The sequence below is a fragment of the Anopheles ziemanni genome, chromosome 2 (assembly GCF_943734765.1).
Source record: "Anopheles ziemanni chromosome 2, idAnoZiCoDA_A2_x.2, whole genome shotgun sequence".
In the NCBI taxonomy this organism is placed as follows: Eukaryota; Metazoa; Arthropoda; class Insecta; order Diptera; family Culicidae; genus Anopheles; species Anopheles ziemanni.
Genome location: NC_080705.1, coordinates 75,276,451 through 75,300,126, shown reverse-complemented (window position 1 = coordinate 75,300,126; position 23,676 = coordinate 75,276,451). Strand labels below are relative to the sequence as shown.

At 42.4% G+C, this 23,676-nt stretch overlaps 2 protein-coding genes across 2 annotated transcripts; one reads left to right on the top strand and one right to left on the bottom strand.

Annotated features, from left to right (window-relative positions):
* Nucleotides 1-42: 42 nt before the first annotated feature.
* LOC131294345 (uncharacterized) lies at nucleotides 43-23,676 on the top strand. The gene is made up of 9 exons (XM_058322391.1): nucleotides 43-117; nucleotides 16,601-16,724; nucleotides 18,922-19,007; nucleotides 19,278-19,373; nucleotides 19,589-19,651; nucleotides 20,310-20,393; nucleotides 22,598-22,736; nucleotides 22,861-23,058; nucleotides 23,579-23,676. The coding sequence occupies exons 1-9, from the start codon at nucleotides 43-45 to the stop codon at nucleotides 23,674-23,676; spliced, it is 963 nt and encodes a 320-aa protein (XP_058178374.1).
* Nucleotides 12,751-15,649, bottom strand: LOC131294995 (serine protease SP24D-like). Its single transcript, XM_058323054.1, has 4 exons — nucleotides 15,621-15,649; nucleotides 13,483-13,743; nucleotides 13,044-13,416; nucleotides 12,751-12,900 (listed from the first exon to the last, which is right to left on the bottom strand). Exons 1-4 carry the CDS (start codon nucleotides 15,647-15,649, stop codon nucleotides 12,751-12,753), a joined length of 813 nt encoding a protein of 270 aa, XP_058179037.1.

The following is a 23,676-nucleotide window of genomic DNA, read 5'->3' as shown; positions in this document are numbered from 1 at the left end:
GGAATATTTGAGCCTTCTTGACATTTTGCCCGGCATCGGAAAATGGCCATCCTACACTCGTGCTGCCTGTGGCACAGCGTCCGCAAGGGCAGCTTTGCGAGTGTCATCTACACACTGGTAAGTGCTGGAAAAGTTGTACCCTGTATTGAACATTTGCCACACAAATTCCCGTAATGCAGAACACGATTAGACATTTAATAACCGCCTTGCAACTTCACGGATTTAAAGACGCTCGCTCGCCCACGGAACAGTGGACAAACCGCACCGTCTGTCGACAACCCAAAGTGGGTCGGACGATGAGAACGAATATCATGGAGGTTTATTTACAATCCGGTCCCTTGGGGATATTTTTGTCGGTTAAAAGCACTTCAGCAAAGCACACCCTTCATCAGATTCACTGGCGAAGGCATGGTTTGGCCAGGATTTAAAACAATCTCAAGCGACTGTCCCCTGGTAAACCTCCTTCGTCACCGCAATCGATCGCTCGAAACTTGGTGAAGAGCGAAGGATGTAATTGTAGATCAAACAATAGAGAAAGTAAAAGCGAATCTTCGTGGTGGTCACAAAAGTTCCGCTAAAACATTGCTGTGCTGACATGTTGTTTGACGAGTTTAGTAATAGTCATCAACGGTTAATTGGGTGGCGTAAAATATTGCTCCCAAGTGGACCGCACCTGCTTCGGATGGGTACCTGTTTGGACGAATTGTAAAGCCGTCTCTGGTGGGCTTTAGCCAAACCTGTTGATGGTTGAAGGAGGGACGTTTGTCAAACCTTCGTCACGGGAGTTTCTCTCTAGGGTAGAGAAGAAGGTGTGATCAGTTGCTGACTTTTGCGGCTCACCCAATTTCGCATCTTAGCGTTCGACAAGTGTGAAAAGTTTTTTTTTAATAAATGTAGGCTGTAATCACTTGCGATTTTCAAGATTAAAGTCACTCTCACCTTCTCTTTTAAATTTATAATTTTGTGTACAACAATGCATAGTCGCTAGGTAAGTGCTTAAATTTTTTGCTATTCGAGTGAATTGTAAACGAGGGATGTACCTCTACATTCTTAGAAAATCTAATTTTCTAATACTGAGTTGGTAAGGATTAAAAGTTTCTTTTGGTACGGATTACTGTACCTTCCTAACAACTTTCGGTGTTCGGTGTGAGCGTTTCATCACAAGAGTGGGTGTTTCATGTCAGGGTGCTTGTTTACGTTTTTCAAGGCATGCTTCCACGAAAAGGTTGGATTTTAATATCCTCTTACGATCGAGGGAAAACGGTTTGAAGTGTTATTGATTCCTGACTGACCTTCAAATGATGAATTTAAAAATAAGCTTTCTGGAAAATATAATCTGCCGTACCTTTGACTTGTCTAAATTAAACTCAAATAACCTTGTCATATAAAAATTGAAAATTTATGGTTCGAAATGTTATTAGTTATTTAAAATTCATCCTCGGGTCGAACAGGCGTGCGGGTCTGCACAAAGAAAAGAATAATGTTGCCCTTAACTCAAATTGATTATGACAACGTGTAATTAGTTTAGCAACAAGCACTCTTTGAGCCTCGAGATGATTGCATACCACACGACGGCGGCGACGATGCCGGCCGGTGCCGAGGTTGATTAAATTGAGCAGGCAAATTAGCCTGCCAACCGCCAACGTCCACCGCCCGGTCGGTCGCGGCCATTAAAGGCAGCCGGAGTGAAATTAAATCAATCGCACTACTAAAACGTGACGCTATTAGCCGACACAGGATTTACGGTCTCAGATAAGCTCCGGTCACTAGGAGGTGAGGGGGAGGAGCGGACAAAGGGAAAGCGGAAACTCAATCAATCATCTATCATTACGGCCACCAGTGGACGTTGTTTGCGTTTGGGGAAAAGAAAAAAAAACGCGTAGAAATGCAACCGGATGTTATCCAGAGTGAGGTTGAAATAAAGGACAAAAATCAAGGATGGGCGCGAAACGAAATCGTGAAGAATGGGAACACATTTCGCTGACCTCATTGGGTGACCGGTGGTTTTTTTTTTTTTCATCACCCCAAACGCTTCCGGCAGCTCCGAGCCGGGCCAAAGGACACTAAATTTATCCTTATCATCGTACCGTCCGTTCGCTTCGGCGGCGAGCATCACGCGATTGCTATAAAAACGGCGCATGAAATCGCACCAAGGACCCGGTTCGGCGTCCGGGGAAGGGTGGTGTAAATGGTCCAGATTTTCCAGCAACCTACATTTCCACTCACCCGGGTCAATAGCGCTGGGATTAGGTGGTTTACTCTCAATGGTCTCAGCGTGTCCCACTTCATCCTGACCTGGCATCCTTCGCTCTGGCTGGCTGGTAATTATTTTCATACACGACCTGCAATGCTTTTCGCACCTAGGTCGAATTTGTTTTTATTTTTCTCCAGTAGAGACTGGACCTCTCCACACGCACATACACAAACGGGATGCATTTCTTTCACGTGGATAAATTAATTTGAAAACATACGCGATATTATTTGCTCGTGACATCGGAATGGTGTCGCGGAAAATTCGAAGGGAGTGGACATTTTTGCGGTCACTGTTGGACATGGAAAATATCTTTTCATCCACCTCCACTTGCAACGCTGGAACCATGCTCAAGGTCACGCCGGACAAAGGTGATGTGGTTTATTATTTTATGTTATTCTTTGATGTTTCCATTTGACATTCTTTTTTCCTTCGTTAGGTCTAACCTCGAACGCTCGAACGCTGTTGCTGAAGTGCCTTCGCGACCTGTTGACCATTGGAGTATTGTAGCGGAGACGGCACCCGCCGCCATCATTAGAGACCAACCGGGATGGCCGGACGTGCATTCAAATTTCAATGCCACGGCACACTTGCATGACCGGAACTTGGTCTCGAGGGGTGGGTGGGATGCAAGGAAGTTTGATAATGGAATGCTTTGTTAGCGTCGAGTGCCCCTTATCCCTTTGGCGCTCCTTGAGCGATCCCCCAAAAACTACCCTCGCCTCTGACCTCATTGTTGACCGGTAGGTCATCTGAATGGTGATCTCCATTCCACGCCGACCGGGTGGGAGGAAGCGGCGAGCAAGGTGGTCACTTTCTGCAACAATGCACAACTGTTTTCTCCGCTTTCTTTCCTTCTCCAAGAGCAAGAAAGATGTTCGTTCGCGGGAACAAAAACATTCGCATAAACATCCCCACAGGCGGAGGGTGCGGAAGGAAACCATCATCGTCAAGCGTGAAAATAATAGCAGGCTCGTACAATAACAGGCCGCAGTCCTGCATGACAATGGCCGATCGGTGCAGGGGACGTCCGGTTCGAACAAAAGGGGATAAGGATCACGGTGAAGGTCACGTTTGACAAAAGGATAACATTGCTGCTTCGGTGTGCATAGTACATTCATTTGTGAGACGATTTATGGCAGAATAAGGCGACCTTCTTCGTGAAATGTGTGAGCAATGTCTTCACGTTTACTGATTGGTTCCATCTTGTTGCTACATTGTTGTGATACGTAAGATTAGGAAAATGAATGCATCTTCCATTTGTGATGAATGTGAAAGAAGTACGCGCACATTCTCTTATCACTTTGCTATACTTTTCACGATGTTTCCTTAGACGTGAAATACTGAGGCTGAATTGAATAAAACATCTTTTCCAAACCTAATAATGGGAGTAGAAACTTCGTTTTTATTGTAATCTGCAATTAAAATGTTGATTGGGTATATTTTATTAAAAAATAAATGACTTAGGTATTCAGCAAACAGGTGTGGGTGTTTGGCATATATTGCAAACATGTAATATTGTTTATTACTTCCTCAATACCTCATCGACGACTATAGTTCATTTGAATCACAGCACAGAACGTCTAACGTGGTTTTGAACAAGAGATAACCTTAAGGAATGTTTTACACTTGCGAGAGGTAACCAAATTGTTTTTTGAACCACGGAAAGGCATACACTTAGGAACTTAAAAACAATCACTGGTATTCAATACCATAGTTTGACCTCTACCAATAACTTTTACACTGTACATCATTTATAAATACATCATTTTAAACTTTTTTGACTGTGGAAGTAACAAAACAAAACATTTTCCTCTTCGTCTATATAGAATTAAAATTGTTACCATAAACTAATCAAATCAAAGTCCATATTTTACTACTAATCACTGGTATTCAATACCATAGTTTGACCTCTACCAATAACTTTTACACTGTACATCATTTATAAATACATCATTTTAAACTTTTTTGACTGTGGAAGTAACAAAACAAAACATTTTCCTCTTCGTCTATATAGAATTAAAATTGTTACCATAAACCAATCAAATCAAAGTCCATGTTTTACTACTAACCATAAAAAAAAAATTACAGTTAAACAACACTGTTTTTCCAACATTGAAATATGTAACTGCTTCATTTCAATAGGTTCCTTTTTTTATTATTTAGTTTTTTAAAACGGATCCATATATATCCAAGCAATACCCTTCTATTTTATAGCCGCCAAATTAACACGCCGTAAAACGCGGCACGATGGATTCTATCAACCAATCAAAAACAGAGCTCCCAACTTAACTGGCAGATCCCATCAAACTTCGAAAGAAAAAAGTTCGCTAAGCAGCTCCACGCATCGAGGTGTCGATCACAAGCCGCACACAAGGACCTGTTAATTGACAGCAGGGGCTTCCTCCGCAAACCGTTCGATCGTTGTGACAAGCAACGTCCACCTCCAAGTTCCTACGGATATTTCGAAGCTTGGATTCCTCTCGCCAAGCCGCAAGAGCAAATTAATGTGCGATGAAGTTGGGGGTGAAGAATTTCACGCACATACGGTACACTCTCCTGTTAGGCAGCGCCAACGGGCATGCTGTTGTTGTGTCTTCCGAGAACCCGACGCGTGGTTTCGGGAGGCTTAAATCCTACGGATTAATGGTTTAATTACACGTCTCATAGTCGTCGGCATGCTTGGTTCCTTCCGGTAGCGACGAGCAACAATGAGATATGCTCCCATCCAACGCTGGAGAATCGGACTTCGTTCAAGAACCGAAGGGATTCCGGGCCTCCGATCATGGCAACGATAAGATGGGTGAGCTATAAACAAGCGCAAGATGAAGAATGGTTTCAGTGCAGTTTCCTGCAAACTTGTACCGGGTTATTACATTCCACAGACGAGTTGCATTTGGTGGTATTCATTACCAGAACTAGTTTGTGGAAGGTGGATTATAACTCATAGCTCCTTTATTTCAGCGATACTAGATGTCTTGTAAACAATTTCCGGTTGTTTCTGAAACTCCAATATCTTACTCCACATATCCTTTGACTGATAATGATTAATATGTAAATGGAAAGAAAGCTGGAATGAACCGAAACATCTGTTAGAAGTGGCCATTAAGTATTCCCAAAAGTTTCTCAGTAAATCATCAAAGTCCTCAACGAAGGTTTTCACCTCCGAAACCATTATGGTTCAGCTCAATTATTATCCTCCCGGGAAGCACTAATCGATAAATCATATGCGCCCGGGGTCAAACCACGTCTAGGCCACACCACGAACAACCTGTTGAGCGGCGGAAAAGAAACATAAGTTCTCACGACTAGCCTCGTGTCACCACAAGGCACATTGTGCTTCGTGACATGGAATTCGGTGTGATTGGCTCCTTTCCCGTGTACGGGTAGCTACATTTTCGATATGGACGATCCATCTATTTCCGGTCCTAGGCTCGGGGCCGATATCGGCTTTCCAGTTCCGAGGAACCTCCTCCCCATCCGGTCGGTCACGACTCGCACATCCTCCCAAGGGCCAAGGGCCAGGCAAACCTAGCTGAGCTTGCTTCCTCGTACCAGAACTGTTGACAGAATCCATCCAGTCGTTTGTCTTGTTGACTAATGGTTGGCATTCGGGTTCGATTTACCCCGGCGAACGGTGGGAGCAACGATTTTGACGCAGATGTTCGTTGTCACATGGTTTTGGTAAGGCTCCCCCGAACGTCATTTCGAGTCCACCATGGGAGGGTCAGCTAGCGAAGGTTGGGTGTGTGAGTGTACCAGCTTCGATGGGTAATTAGGGCACCCGGAGTGACTTGTCAGCTGAGGCCCGGTTTCGGTCCGAACCGGAAGCGAGCTCGGTAGGATATTCCCTTGGGAATGGAACCCAAACACGTGATTGAAAGCAAAGGACGATATTGATCTAGTGTATGGTTGACTGGAGTCCAGTTTCCGTCAGGCATTGTTCCTTTTCCCAACCACGATACCGTTCCGTATGGTCCACTTGCTTGAGTTCGAAATTATCCATCGAACATCAATTTCCACTTCTTGATAAACGAACACGATGGAACACATTGTTCGGTTGTGGCAAGGAACAAGTTGATGGAATGTTACATCAAGGGTATATAGCTTCCTATTCCATTTCCTCGAAGTTTAAATCGGGAATCCAATATTCGAACAGATTTGCATCCATTAATGAGACACAAACTGTTTGGCAGTTCGTTCGTTTGATGTTGCGTGGAAAGTTTTGCGAAAATTATGCAAAATTTCCTCCAAGTGCTCCCTTCAGACGGTCGGTTGTTTTATCGTTAATTGCTTGCATTATATTGAAAACACGTCGCAACGAACCGGCACTTGGTTAAGAACACCTGTTAAGAACACTTCTCTTCCGATCCGATTGAACTTCTGGTGGAAAATAATTGCATTATGCAAAAGGTAAAGGGCGTGGGCGAGCGAAAGCAGAGTGTTCGGTCCGGATTGGGTTGGGCGCGCGGAAATGTAATTTTAATTGGATTAGTGAACCTGGGTGCAATTATTATTTGTGCACCAAAGGAGATACAGATTGTTTGTTCAATCATATGTTTCTTAAAGCACGCACTTGTAGGATAAATTTAGAAAGCAAATTAAATGACAAGAATGGAATATTGACCTAGTCCCATCGTTCGTCTTGGTATAAATAATTGGATAGATGTTAGACAAATGCTACATAACACTCTTTTGCTCAAGTCATCTAAATGTTCCATCATTGATCTCAATTCTTCCTAAGTAAGCTGATTTCCGAAGCAATCGCAAATGATATGTGATGTGTCAATTTAATCGTTCATGCAAGATTCATTCAATCCAATTGATCGATCTCATTCTTTTACCAAATCTTGTTATGATGAAACCAATTCACTCAAGTTTCGTAAATTTTCCCAACCCCCAAACCCCAACCCCAATTAGTAAAACCAAATAAAGGACTTCATTCTAAAATTCTTTATTATTTTAGAAGTCAGATCTAGAAAAGTAGAAAAGTGACTTTAATTCGAAACTCATTTTAACCCCTTATTTTCCTAGCCTGCGTAATTCTTTCCAATGAAAATTTTACACGTTCCCGAAAAGGGCCTTCTAATGCAAAATTTCCTCATTGTGATCCTTTTAGAGGTTCTCTGATTCTGTCACTAGAAACTTCCCTTGTTCCAATCAATCCGTCAATCATTCTGTAATTTTCATTTGCCCCCAACATGTTACCTTTTATCACCAGTTGAGGCAGGTGTATAAAACGACCGATTTGATCGTAATTGATTGGTGTGGCTTTTCCGAGGCTCCTGAAAGCCCTTAGGTTTAAGAATTTCGCAACACACAGTAATTCCCTCTCCCACAGCTTTCAGCATGATTTGTTCCATTCATTACGGGTTGGCTATATATGTCCTTAAGGAGGAAGTACCTATTCTTGCGTTACGTTCTTGACTTCAAGCGTCTCTTCTCCGTGCAGTGTCACGTGCAGATTTTGGTTGGTGTGTGGAAAAACTCGAGTAAATTCAACAATGTACCACTTTGTTGTTCGATAAAGATATTCAATCAATTCAACTTAACGATGTCTGAAGTTTTTTTTTTTGCAAATTTCCTACCCTGGGGATTCTCGACATGGAGATTAGATGAACCGCAAGGAGGAAGATGGTGAATTTTCCTGGTAGATAGTTAAAATTAATTTCGAAACAACTGTTGTGCGAACGAGTCCTTGTTTGCCTCCGTAAACAAGGAACTTCTCAGAGAAGGGCAAAGCGAACAAGTTGTTCAACTTAATAAGAAATTACTTTTTCCCAACCTTTGGCGGGGAATTGTCTTGAAGTGTCACAACAGTCGCAGAAAGCTGGCCCTGGCGTCCGTCCGTGGGTTTGAATGGTGCAGGAAAATATTGCACAGCATCGAGAGGAACACTTTGCAAAAGTACATTACACGGTAAATGGTAAAAAGCGACACAATTCGGCGAAAACCGTACAAGTACTGAAGAACTCACCAAGCTCGTCCATTGAGATGTTCTTGGCAGTACGCTAGCCGAATCGACTCGAGGACCGGAACAAAAGGTGCACAACAAAAGCACAGTTTTCCCAGCGCTCTTCCCTGGACTACCCTCCCATTTCCACCGACCCGGTGCGTTGATTTGGTGGGATGGTGGAAAAAGTGGACTACGAACTCCGGTAGGCGCATTTGCATAAAGTAGATGGAAAAAGTTCACCCGACCCGGGTTTTTCTCGACGTGGGTAGCTTACTGGTTGGATCCGAGCGTCACAAGACAAGCGTATCCTTCTTCTGTTGTTTTCCTCCCTTTCCTACGAAGTCCTGCTCCCGAAGTGGCTGGATAACACTGTTGCAGGATCGTGAAATCGAGCCACCGGCCGATAGTTTACCCGCGCGTGACTATAAACAACGACGACGTGCGAAACGTTCAAACGGCGCTTTAATTGAAAACATTTTAAGCGGCATTTAATGCTTGGATTATCCACCCCAGCCTCAGCGGTTTTAATCGCTGGAAAAGCCCATTAGAGTGGAGAGTTTTTGCGATGAAGTTGTCAAACTGTCGTCCCCGTTGAATCCCTTCTTGCGAACCCAGCCGACGATCGAGTTGGTGCCGGAAACAATAATTCTGCTTTTGGGTAGGAAATTTTATTAAATTTCTGTTGAATTTGTGGCCTTTAACAATTTAGAACCATTTGAAATGTATTCGTTACAATTTCGAGTGAATTAGAGGATTAAATTTCATGCAGCGAGTCGATGAGATTATTTTGATTTTTATTTTAGATTTACAATATTGACGCGTTACAACTTATTTAGTACATATTGAATAGAACGACCTAATTTTTTATTTATTTATTGTTTTAATGATGCTCCCGGTTTGTGGACAACACCCCTCTCCTGGATGCCTTACACAAACTAATTTAAAATCAGCCAAATCGAGTCAAAACGTTTTTCTTTTGCAAATTTTTGATGATATAGAGTTTCACGAAACATTATTCGACTAGTTGAGCGTAACCAAATAAAAAGTTGATTTTTTTATATAAATTCTGTATAAAAGCTTACATTCACTAAAAATTATAGTGGATTATTTTGTTGTTTGTAAATTTATTCTAATGACGATTTTTAATTTAAATTGTAAAGTTGATGTCGATTGTACGAATAATTCGATTTCAATAACTTTTTCCATCATATTGTTTATTAATTCATTTTTTTGTATTTTCTTTGTTTGCAAAGTTTGTAGAAACATTAAAAGAACGCAAAGAGGCTAAACAAAATTTAACTTTAAATAATTTTGCTTTATTTGTATCTTTCAAAAAACATCCTAATATTCACCTGCCTCAGGTGACATCGTTATTTATTTATTTTTCGTGATATATTTACATAAGTTGTTTATAATAACCAGTTTAAACCCCTTTTGAAATGATAAGTAGTAAGGATTATAGATCGACTTTCTATTGTTTCACACTCTTGTTCACTTTCTTTGTCGTTTAATTCTAGCCTCTTCATTCTATAATATGTTTTGATATTAGTTCTGAACCTATTCTCGTTCATAAAACCCAGCAAAACGGCTACGTCCATTGGAACCCAGAAGCCTGTAGTTTATCCTATGGGAAATTATAATATACTACGATTGAATGCAACCATTTTCCACCTGACTGAAAGGCGATGAGAAATCGTCTTCTGCATATTTCAAGCTTGATCAGCGTGTGGGACTCTGTTTATACGGTTGAAAAAGAAAATCATATGACCCGACGCGCAAACGGACACAAAACGTTTGATGTTGTTTGTTTTTCTTCACGCAACGTTGCCGACGCAAACTGTGTCCAAAGTGTCCGAGCCGGGTCAGCGCCAGAAAAAGGAAGAAGATTATAATACCAAAAGAAACTCAGTGGTATACTTTTTCCTTGCTTTTTTCAAGTGTTTCCATGCGATGGTTCCATTTGCGAAACCAACCGTCGACGGACGATCATGTGCCGGCTTGTGTGAAGCTAATTCGTTGATCCGTGAAGCATTAGATGCCGTTTGATCTGATTTTCATACAGTACATATTTTTCATCTCCTCCCGAGCCGAGCATCTTTCCTCTTCTCTCTCTCTCTTCTCTTCCTCCTCGTGTCTATTCGTTGGTCGCTTAATTCGATTATATATTTGTGGTTTCGCAACGGAACGAGAAAACCCGGCACAGAAACACAACAAACAGTGCTCATTTTTTTTTTGTTTTCCGCACCACGCCGGCACCGGGGGTGATCGGAAAAGTTCCTCTTTAATGTCCGTGTGTACCGCTTGCCGGCATCGTTACATAATTCATCATCAATCACCACTCACCGATGTCGATGGCTTGTCCCGGTGTGCGCAATTTAGTACGATTTGCCGCACGCATGGTAAAAGCCGCTGCTCCGATAGATGATCACTGAAGCGCTTCAAACGATCCATCTCCCGGCGGTCCCGGGGTGAATCCTTAAAGCCCCCACGCTCGGCAGTGAATGCGCCTTCGGTCGATGTTGCCGGCACGATTTGAATCAATAACATTAAAGATGTGCCTTACAGCGAACGCATGAGCGAACGTACGAACCGGCTTCGAGTGAGCGTTGCACACTGGGAGGGGGCATGGACAATTTTTTTATTATGTGTTTAAAAATGAATGCTTAAAAGGTATCTAATAAATCTACGAAAAATCCAAGAACATATAAAAAATCCTTTACGTTATATCAGAAACAGTGTCATGCTCGGAATCTTGCAAAATAAAATTATCTTTTCCATCTATTTGAACTAAGCGCATTGAAATTTGTGTATTTTTATCAAAAATAACTCACAAGACAGGACGAACTACCTGGACGAGACTTCGTAACAAAACATTAAATGTCCGCCCATCCCCTCAACGTTATCCCATCGTGCGCTGGTTTGCGGATAAAAGTGCCATAAATAAAGACTTCCGGGAGTAGGAAAAGCCGGTCCAAAGCTACACCACACACACACACACACCCGCACACCCGCACACATTTGAGATAGCGCAAACCGATCGGGGCGCTGTGCGAAGTTCATTTTTCCGCTTGTTTATCTTTTGTTTATGCGAAAATGATTATCTGCAGAAGCGGGCCGAAGGAGATTAATCTTGCCGACGAAAGTCATAAGCTGACATTTCCAGCCAAGTCTCCGGGACGCGGCAGACTCTCATCGTACGTGCTTTCCATTAGGATAAGGATCCACTTGTGCGGTCGAGAACGTTTGAGGCAAATGGTCGGGCGGCGAAAGTATACTTCTCCTGGCCCGTGTAAGCTTATTATGTCTTTCTTCTGCCCCAAAAGGGGCCGGCATAATGGAGTTTTCCTTGTTTGGACGAGAAAACATAATTCGAGAATGATGCGTGGGAAATAATTGACGTTCGAAAATCAGTTGGTATCGTTTATCGGGATGGCGATAGTTATTACCATCGAGAGATTTGTCAGTGGGTTGATATTAGACGCTTAGGGGAAGATTTATTTACGTTTGTAAGACGGTCAGCTATTGCATGGAGGATTCATTGTTCAATGAAACATTAATATTACACAAAAAAAAGTTGGCATTCGAGGCTAGATTTAAAAGTTTTGGTCACCTGTGGATTTTTTTTTTGTTTTAAATTGAACGTGGATAAATTAGTTTCATGATTTGAATTATTGATTATGATTTGAATTTATTATTTAATTAAGTTAATTTTGCATGCATTATTTTGCATGCAGGTTATTTTTATCTTACATTTTGATTATTATTTTTAGTTTATTTTACATGCAAACATCTCTTCGTTTTAAAGCGCACCTTAATTTTTTTATAGAACGGTTTAATTCACAATGAACTGCGAAAGTAAATATGTTGTATAGTAAAGCTTCTTCTGGAATTAAAGTTTTAGGAAACTCTGATGGCTAAACGGAATTCGTATAAAAAATATGTCAATAATGAAAAGTCACCCGAATGAAGGCTAATGTTGGTGAATCTATTCATATAAATATTCCTAATATTATCTCAAGCCACCTTTATGGAAACATGATCCATGTCTTATATTATCAACGAATACTTGTTGGTGTTTATTATGTAATCTGGGACATATCAAGTTTTTTCCCTAAATACAGTCACATTTTTTTGGTTTACGTATCAATTACGCCAGAAATGTGTTTTATGAGTGAACAGAAATTTACACAAAGTGTTGCAGGGAAAATAGATTGTCAGGAGCTAATGAAGATGTTTAAAGTAAATTGAAATTGATTTGCGTTGTTATTTTTGTTGGTCAGCTATCTTACCACCAATCCGTTTTTTTTTGTCAAAATAAAATCATACTCCAAAGTGCAAAAATAAATTTTCTTTATTCGGGGGAAATCAGCTAAAAGATGAGAAATTACACACCTTCGCACAGCCCGTGTGTATAATAAGATGAATTTTGAATTTAAATACGATCTTCACGTGATAAAACCGGTGGGGTTTCCTTCGCTACGCCGGACGGGGGATCCAATTTCCCGGTGAAAACGGATCCCTTCGCGTCGGTGTTTGGTGATGATTAATATCTGCGCATAGTGGCCTGTATCCAGGGCACGAAGTCGGACACCTTGGCGTACCCGTCCGGGCTGGTCGATCCGCAGTAGTTGATGATAAAGTTGGCCACCCCAACGAGCTGGTTGTTCAGGACCGCTGGACCCCCGGAATCACCCTGCATTCGGTACGAGATGGGGGGAGATATGAAATGAATAGTTAATGGATAGGAACCACATCAGGCAGGTCGTGTTTGATCAACAGTGACACACACACACACACGCCCGAGGAAAGGGGGTTAAAATGTACAAGAAGACTTACGTTGCATGCGCCATTATTTACTGGTGACGTGAAACAGATCAGTCCGGTGGAGATTCCGGTCGCCAACCGACACTGTTGGTCACTCATAACCGTGGCGCGGTTGTAGCGCAGCACGCTGGACGCTGGACCGCCCTGATAGGTGCGACCCCAGCCGGAAATGGTCACCTCACTTCTCGCCGGAACCGACGTCAATCGGAGCGCGATGGGACGAACCGAAGCGGAGCTGGGCAGCGCCAGTTGGAGCTGAAGTAGGGCGATATCGTTCTGGAAGTTACCGTACCGTTCGTGGGGCAACACTCTGGCCACGGCGCGCCGAACGCCGGAGTTTAGGTTAACCGTGCCGGCAAGAACGGTGATCGACGACGCTGGAACACTGTAGGAAGGTGCGTGTTGGTCATCCTGTGCCACAACAAACCTCACTCAAAACCCACTCTCTTACATCGTTCCACCACTGTAGACGCAGTGTGCCGCCGTCAGGACCCAGCGGCTCTCGATCAGCGAACCGCCGCAGTACAACGAGCCTGACCGGAGTAGTCCCACTTGGAACGGAAACTGTCCCGCGACGGCAACGCCTCCTCCGACGATGCGAGACCCTTTGAAGAAGGGCCTGGCCTCGCCGAGCACCTCGTTCTGTTCGTTCAGGTGAAAGCGAACCTCCGCAGACGTCACGGCCAGCACACCAAGCACCACCACCACTACACTCCAATTGGCCATTTTTTAAAATCACTTCCCCAAAGCACAAATCCAAAAAACACTGGCACCTCGAACAAAACGCTCCGGAGAACTACTTTCGATCCCCGACCCGCGGTGGACCTTATTTATCGGATGCTCACTTATCGGAAGCCGTACCGTCTTACTCTCAGGCCTTCCTCGAGTGGCCACAAGTCAAATCACAAACAACATCTTCAACCAGCGAAGCTCCACCTTCTCCGGCCCTCCTTCGTCGCTCTTGTCTCCGGAAATAAGTTGCCTCTCTGTCACGTTCCGTACCTTCGATAGACGGCTTGCCCAGCTGTCGGCACAGTGGTTAACAGGTGGGATACAAAGTACAGAAGTTAGAAAAGACCAAAAAAATCTCATGTTCATAAATTAAGCTGATTAGTTAAAACTAACCATAGGCTGATTTGATTGTTTTCCTTTAATAATCTATACAACCTTGGTCTCGCCTAAACATTTGTTTTCTGTTTGTTCAAAACGAACTATACAATATACTATTTAAAAAAAACATTCCGCAGTTATACACTTATCAACTCGCTAGACAATCCTTTCTTCATGCTTCTTCAATATAAAGGCACAGTTTAGTATCTGATAAACCGTCGAATTGTTGATCTTTCGGTTCGCTTTGTCAAGCTAGAATATAAGTACTGACACTGGAAAGAAGTTTTATCACATACCGCTAACTGGATTTTATCGAATAATTAATTAATTAGCGTCACACCCACTGAACGTTCCATACAAAATCGAATCAAATTCCGTATCGCGGCTTTACTGGCGGTTTCGTCTACACGATTTTTATCGAATAGAGAATAATATTATTAAATAATTCCACAAACATAACAATGATGTTCTATTTTGTTACAAGCCACTTTAGCATAATAATGGGAGCTTCGAGATTAACTATAAGTAAAACAAAGTATTGTTTTTGTATTTGTCGTTACTTTGTCGCATGGTACTCTTCGAAAAACTGCTTCAGCACACTCGTTGCAAGTCTGCTACCAGGCGGCTCCATCGTTTGACATGCTTTGGTGATGATATTCATAACATATAAGAATTCAAATTTCATAACAACAGTAAATTACTCACATACACCTTTAACCCACTTCTTCACCCAGGAATGTCCACTGTGCGGGGGTGGAAAAAAATGAGGGCTGCTCCAAAACGTGGACTTTCCAAGTTTGCAGCGCAAACACTGTGCATTTTTTTATCACACAAGTTGACGAGCGTTGCGCTGCAGCGTTCATTCATTATCGGAAGATGGCTCTCGAGGTTTGCGAGTTGTCGATGCGCGGATATTTCCAGTGGTGATAATTACCAACAAAGAAATAAACTCAATTCCAGTCACCAAAGTGCGTAGTATAGAATTCGATTCCACTTGCTTCAGGTATTTTCCAAAGGAAAAAAATAAATACAACCAGCTGTTCCAGCACTATGGCGCAGCTTTCAACTTAGCAACGAACGGTGTCAAGATCGTTTGTAATTATTTTTTGTCATTCAATCAATCCAATAACATTGTTCAATTATTTACTCTGCACTTGACCGGGCACAAACGCATGTCCGCCTGTTTGCCCAAAGTGGAACCACCGTGACGATTGCATTATGCAAATAACACCGGGACAAAGTTATCACACGGTGATAAGGGCATGCTGTGGCCATCGGTTGGGCAGGGGTGGGTGCAGAAAACCCCTATCTCCCGCGAAGGGTGCGCGCGTGTGTGTGCTTCTGGTGATGCGTCTGGCGATAAGAGATAACTCACCAGCTCGGAATGACTGTGTCATTTGCATCTGTTTGACTGATTGTGAAATGGGAGAAACAAAACTAAACCACAACAAATAAAAACCATCGAACGACCTTCACCACCGCCGAGCTGCATTGCTGGAAGGTGACATTTATCCAACAAGGCCATACGCGGAAGTAGGGAAAAACGCTTCGCCAGATGGATAAGACCAAGCGGTTTTTATTCTTTACTTCTTCGCCTTTATCGTCTGGCCCAGTTTGTCTTTCGGCTGGTTAGTAGTTCAGCCTACGATTAAACGAAACAAACCGCTAAGCTTTCTCGGAAGATATTAAACTTTGTGCACACATGCGCGGGGGGAAAAATTTCACGGAAATTTGAGTAATCCCATCGCAAGATAAACGCACACAAACAATTGCCCGCGCCGGAGAAGGTGAAGTTGAGGAAAAGAAATTAAGTTTAATTACGTTTGGGATTTGGGATACGCTTTTATTTTTAATGCCACAAATTGGGTGCCCCGTTTCAAGACGCCGGGAATTTCGTGGACAGCTTTCCCAACCAAAAGTGATTGTTAACATCCTTGCTTTGTGTAGACGTTAGCTGAACGCTCGGAAATAAATAAGGTAATAACGTAAAAAAAATCCGATGATAGCGAAATTCCACTGTAGAACAGGAGGTTTTACAACCGGCGTCCATCTGTCCACCGGAAGTGGTGAGACGGACGGGGTAACATTTTGGTACAATGCTGTTTCCGATGTTTCGTTGTCATCATCATCATCTTCATGATCTTTATGTTGGGAGGGCCGGAGATTGTTAAAAGGCGCGCCAAAAAATCCGTGTTGAGCAAGATTGACGACAACATCCCGAGGGAGCAGGAATTCAACTCTAATTGGACATTATTGGGGAAGGTTTTCTCTCGGGATCGCTGAAATATTCTAGCCTTTTGTGATTGGCTTTATTGAATTAAAAATGTTTACATAATCTAAATAATTTCCCCATCAAAGGCTGTTTCGAATATTCCCAACCAAGAAATCAAGTAAAATTAAAACAAATTGAACCCAATCAATCGCACCGTTTTGATCGAAAACTGTTTTCCCCTTTGCAGATTTACTTCAGCATATCCTGCACAACGATGTCACTGTTTTTGCACGAGGAACGGCGATACCTGCGCGGTGAGGTGGATAGACCGATGGGCGAGAGCTTTCTGGAACGGGACACCATTTCGGGAGGTACGTAGGAATAGACCTCTCCACACCTGGGTTGGAGGAACGGTTGTAGAGAGTGTTTGTTATTGGTTTTCCAGACCCCGTTCGGAACGTTTATTTATTGGGTAATGATTTTTCATGAGCTGCCCGTTCGAAAAGAATCTCCAATTCGGGAGGCAATTTAGGGCATTTCTGTCGAGGGAATGTTTCCGTTCAACAATCCGATTTAGTCGTGTTTTGGTTTGGCCTGTGTGGGCTATCTTGGTTTAGCCGGCCGGATGAAAACTTAAAACGGCGCTCACACCTTCCAGGAAGATCCCTGGTTATCGCCCCCGGGCTCTACGGAGTTTGATGCTTAACAAAACAATCTTGTTAATCAGCTTGACGAAAATAAAATTTCTTATTTTGTGTTTCAACGCTTTCCATGAAAACAAGAGAACAAAAACAAAGGGTGTATAAGTAAAGGTGAATGACCCGGAAAATATATGCTGGGCAGTTTTCTGAAACGGGTAAACAGTTGAGTCAACCCACTTAAAACGTTATAAAAACTCAAAACAAGTTGTTTTTACCTTGTCGCTCCTTACCTGCCTGTAATTTAAATTGGAAAGTCTTTTAAAAGGTGGCTAGAAGAAGTTGCATTCAATTAATCAACTGAGTGATGCAGTTGTGATGTTCAACTAACGCAGATCATTCCGATTTGAAACACACTTTACGTAATCAGTTTCCCCAAGCCTTCCATTTTCTGATTGTTTAATAGAAAACTATCTTTTCTATTTACCAGAAAGCAATATTGAATTCTTTTGAAAGGAGCATCATACATATGATTGGGATGAGTATTTCATATCGAATGTTGGAATGATCCTCTAGCCATCCATCCAACCCACCCACATTAGCTTCAAAACTGAAAAAGTAATTAAAAATGTTGTCGCAAATATCGAAGGGATGAATAGTATGTGCTTGTTTTTGCTGTTTAACTTGTGGAAAACTCAAATTGAGAGTTCAACATTGTGAGGGCTTATACTTGTGTTATCACAAGTGAATCTGTTTATTCGAAAAATTCTTTCGATATTATGACTCATTTCATAAAAGACGCTTTCAAATGGAATTCAGAAAAAGCTTAAGATGTATCTACTGCATCCATCTCGCAATGCGTTGAAACTTTGATTACATTCCCAATGATTAGCAGTGAACGACTACATAACTGTGTGTTTTTGCGAATGGATCCGGAAAGAAGACAAGATGACGGAAAAATGAGTTATATTATACTTTCCTGGGATTCTTTATTTTATTTTACCTCGGCCCAATAATAAACTTTATTGAAACTGAAACCAGCATGTCAGCAAGGAAATTTCTTCCCTCGGTTTATCAGAATACAATATTCGTTACGGTTCAACAGGCCAATTGAAACCGCTTCATATCGTGCTTTCGAGTTTTTCAAACCAAAGGGAAAAACACATAAGCCAGCGATGGTTCGGTAGTTTGGTGGAACCCCATGTATACTATACATTCGAACGAAACAGCAAGTTCGATAAGCACATGAGGCAATTTAATTTTAGCACAATTTGTCACCCGTAATCCCGTGAGCTCATTACGCGTAAAAAGTTGATTTTCCATACACATGCAGATAATAAAGTGCAGTTCAGTTAAACCAAGTTGATCCCACATTCAGTTTTCTGCTACGTTGTAGCCCTGCCGTCGGCAATACTGTTGTTTATCGCTTGGTGCAGCATTCGTTCTTCGGGGCTTATCATATTTTACCCATTAATCCAGGGATATTTATTTCCTCGATTGAACAAACACCAAAAAAAACGTTGTCTGGAAAATGCATAAACCATTTGTCATGCCCTTTTCTCTTCAGACTGTTTACTGTGAGTAATGAGTTAGTGGATCGTTTAACTATTTTCAAACTTCTCTTCCGGCAGAAAACTTTTCACCAGTTTCGTTTTTATTGAAAATACAAAATTTCACTCATACCAAGCGTAAATTTGACGTTCCTAGAGCACGATCGATCGATCAGAAATTACTAAAATTCATTGCCAATAATGTGGATGGCTTTCGAAATAGCTCGAAGCAAGTGAACGAAGTTTGCATTCTTGGAAAATTTTCTTCGAGGTTCAAAGTGAAAAAAATGCAGTTGGATTTGTTTTTGCTAGAATAAACTAGCAAACATAGCTGCACGTTTCCCCTAACATCTGGTCCTGTTTTATTTTTACCTTTTCAGTCACCGTCAAATTCAACGTACTGCTGCTCATCTGCGCCACCTTGGGAGTCCTTTCATCGGTGCTCGTCCTAATCGGATTAAAAATGGTACGATTCAACAAACCACATCGCCGCCCACATGATCCTTCCCCACGGAAACGAGCCTTTATGCGCCTTTCCAGGCAGCTTTGCTGTTTTCATTTTTTTTTTCCCCCAAACCCATGCCAACGACGGTAGGCTTCCGTTTCCAATCTGCTCCGTTTTTTTTTTGTTTAGCTTTGTTTTTCCTTCATGACCTTTCCTTTCATGTTTTTACTTCCACTTGCGAGTTTTTAAGTATTGTTTTACACTTTCACTTTTCCGCTTTCCATTTCACAGAACAACCGAGGCCTGCTGCTGCCGTGGATTGTGGTTATGATTGCGGACCTGCTGGTGGAGTGCGCCCACTTTTTCTATCTCATTGCCATAGAAACGGTAATCTCACTGTCGTTAAACCCCGTTTAGCTGTCTCAGAATAGGGAGAGGGAAGGAGGAAGTAAACATAAATAATAAACCACTTGCTGCGATCCTTTTATCGCAAAACAAGAAGGAGCTTGCTAAAACGGGCTACAACATCGGACCGAGTAATAAGATATGACATTCGTTTTCACCTTCCTGTGCTCTTTGTTTTTTTCTTTTCGATCCTTTAGCTGAAGTTTGAACCGTTGACGGCGATGCTTTTTACGATAGATTTCTTCATAATGTGTCTTAATGTAAGTATACCCCCTTGCTAAGGTTTCTAACTGTATTTTTGCATTTGCATAATTAATTTGAAAGGTATTCGATCCTGGAAACGATTGCAGAGCATAAGTAAAGCACCCCCTAAACAAATCAACGCGTTAACACTATAAAATCATCCTTTTACTTCCCTGTATTGAATATTGTAGATGGATTTGCTCTCGCTCGCTGGAAGTAAAATAATGTTGACACGTGCTGGTGTGTGGAAATTTTCCGGCAAAACTCTGAGGCTGTAAATTCATAGATGTGCTCTCCGCAAATATCCCATGAATCGGCAGGCGGATGCTATTTGCAAACAAATGTTGCGTGTGCTCAACATACCGCAGCAAATACCGTGAAAAGAGCGCTTGAAATTTTTACTGTGAATAACCGACGCAACCCTCGTAACACTATGTTTACCGTCGCTAAATTTGAACAGCAGGAAAAGGATTTTTCAGCCTCTCTCCTCTAACCGTACCGCAAGCAATGCTTGTCAACCGCAGGCGAACCCTACATATCTTCCTCTTTCAGTGGTACAGCAACGCTAGGAATTCGCAGAAACCCATGTGCTCCGACTGTTTCTGACTAGAAGTAATGTTCGCCCAAACGCTCAAACCGTTCGCCGCCTCGCGTGGCATTTTTGTTCCGTTGCAGATTTACTGCCTGCTGTGCGTGATATCGCAGTACCAGGAATACAAGGCCGGCCGCGGGCAAGCCGAAGACGACTCGTACACTTGCGTAAGTAGTAGCACCAATCTTGCCGAGCAAACGTTCCCATCAGCACCGCCACGATGGGCACGTGATGCCCGTGGAAGCCGGCCGCAGCACGAGGGCCTGGCGAGGCAATTATCGATATCCGATTCGGTGCGAATTCCACCGTTGCTCGCCACATTTGAAATTAATTACTTTTCGCAAGTTGAGAAACAACCTGAGACTGCGAGCTGACAACTGCTCACGGCACGTTCCTTCGCCATTCCGAAAAGGTCAGACGGTGTGCGTTGTTTGTTTTGGAAGCAACATTTTGATAACGCTAGAACAACTTCAACTTAACGATACCAAAAACCTGACTACTCAGGTGACTTTCTCATGCACCTCAACTCTGAACTCGACGCAATTTGTATAACCTTGCATCAGTTGGTCAAAACGGTGGCTTTTATCGCGTTAATTACAAGGGAGCGGGGGGCAAAATATACATTCCCGGGTCAAGGCATCCCCAAATTCATCTGATTTCAAGTTGCTTTTCCTGCCCACATTTTGATTTAAATAGCTTCTGATCTTATAGCAAAAACTAAGTTTCTTTAGTCGAAAGTAACTAGTTCCTCACTTTACTTTGCTTTGCTTCTATTTTAACAATCCGACAATTTTCAGTTTTCTTTTTAAAATATTGTGTTAGATATTAATTTTAATGAAAATGAATTTTTTTTTCGTTACATTTATATTCCTCAAAATTTAGTTCCACAACTTTCTTAGGACCGGGTACAAATGTTAGAGGTGCTGCGTTTCTCAAAACTTAGTTTTAATAACATTTTAATTTGAATTAGGATTTAAAATCAACTATTTTTGAAGGTGGATAAGCTTCAAACCAAAACAAAATAAACTTTGGTGGAAATAATGAGAAAAAAGGATACAATTCACCCTACAACTTCCGTAGTGGAAAACTCAAAACAATGTTTTGAGTTTGCTGGAGCAAGATTTTCTGGGCAAACAAGGACTTTAAGCCAAGTTTCATACTTAGCCTTGATTAAGGCACCTTTATAGCACCCAATCCGTGCTGAAAGGGTGGAAATCTTCGAACGTTTTTCAAACGAAGCCCCATTTTCAAACGAAAAATAAACTATTTTAAACTCAACGGTTCATATTGCTCCCATTTTCCTATATTCAACACGTTTTCTTCTTGAAGCCTCTCATTTCCTCGGCACGTTGAAAGCATTCTCCATCCATTCGCAGCTTCCACCGTGAGTCGGAAAATTCCAGGCTCGACTCACTTCGGCCCCTTTTCGGCCAATAATAATTCATAGCTTCCGTATCGAACCTCCGACTCGCCCGAGGCGGGGGGGAGGAGGAAGGTGAAAAGCATCCCCATTAATCAAAATATGTACAAACAAAATCTCCCCACTTTTCTTACTGTGAACCCTCCGGGCCTGTGTGGGGAAGAGCTATAACATTGCAAAGATCTTGTTTTTCCCTTTGCACGTTTACGATGATTTGATGAATGATTTATCCCCGTGGAAAAAGGCTCCAGGGGGTGGGGGGAAGGGGGAGTCTTCGCTGCCGAATTTGGATTTAAACGGTGAATAGTCAGATTAAGCCGTGAGATTAAAACATCACACACGCATGCACAGACAAACACACACCAAGTGGTAACGGAAGGACATCTTACCGCCTTTTCGGTTTCCAATAGGTTTGACAGTGATAAATTATCAGACAGGCTAAATTGCTTTGAAATTCATTATATTAGCTTTAAACTTCTTGTGGTTTGTGACAAATCTAATCAAAATCTCAATGTGGGCAAGTGAATTTCATTTCGATACAATGTTTGATCCGACATTCATTACTTTGACAGAGCCGACTTTGAATCATGTATTTTCTACGAGCAGCAATTCCAATCACATTAGAAACATCGTTGCCATGCTAAGTAGGCACATGTTTTGCTTGAAGAAAACCTCAAAGGCTACTCGTCTTCTACGGGGCTTCCGCAGGTTGACAGGGTCGATAAGGGTGTTTGGAATAAGAATATGATATTTTTGCTCCCCGTGCACTCCCAGCCAACGCTCGGCTTGAGTGCTAAAGCCCGGATTGCGACCGGATGTGGGTTGATTTTCAATGGTTAATACCAAAGCACTATCTCTAGATCTCGGTGCCGGTTGTTACGTTGGTGTCAGATTTTTATTGGCCCGTACACGATTGCGCATCTTTCCGTTGCTTTTTTCTTCTCCCTCCAGCCCACCAGCATCCAGTACAGTCCACCGGCAGCCACCTGCCTTCCACCCGCCAAAAGCACCCTCAGTCCCGTGATCTGCCCCCACACCCACTGTACGCTCATCCCGGAGGAAACGCAGATCAACGGAACGTTCGTGGGAAGTATGCTAATCTCACCTACCCGGACTACCCGGTCGGACCTGGAGTTTCCTAACGTTGTGTCTGCTTACTCTCCACCCCACCCCCTCTCTTCCTCTCTGCCACTTATGCTTCCACCCACGCGCAGGTGTAGCATCACACCAGCTAAAGCTGGCGCCCACGGTGCGGCCGCAGCGGGGCTCGCTGCTGAAGAAGCACGTCAAGTTTTCGACCAGCGATAAGCCGAAGGGTTGCTGCACCGGCATCATCCATCCGGAGAACATCATCAAGGACGCCAGCAAACAGCCGAACGGCCACATGAAGGTGCCGATCGAAGCATTGCCCGGTGAGTTTCGAGCAAGGAGTTTTGATAGATTTATGCGTTACAGAGCGTTGCGTACTATTACCAACAAAGGGATTTGGTTATGATCATTTGTTATTTAGTTCACACAACTTCATTCGAGTTTAGTACTCAACATTCACTTACTCAAACAGAAACCAAACAAAAGGTAACTACATACAAAAAGTGTCATTTCATAAATCCTTATAAACGTTTGTTAACAGATTCTCTAAGTCAAAAATAAGCCGAATTCGATGCAAAGTATTAAAAAGTGCCCCTCTTATGTAATTGTATTGTATTTGTTTGAATTAAACTTTCCCAAGAATAAACAGTCCCTAAATTAGTTAATACAAGTTATGCTTTGCAAAGGTGCAATGTTAAATCGTTTTAATCAAACTGACTATGTTTTTCTTAAAAATATAACGATTTGAATTAATTTTATTGCGAATTCAACGGCGGCTCAAATGCTTTTTATAAATGAATGTCTCTTCCTTTATATTTCTTTTCCGGTTTTTGTTTACTCCAGAGTACAGCGAGGATAAACTCTCCTGGCACGAGCAGAAATTTACCAGCGTCAATCAACTGTACCCGAACGTGAAAGCCCGCGGTCCGGATGAGCATTAG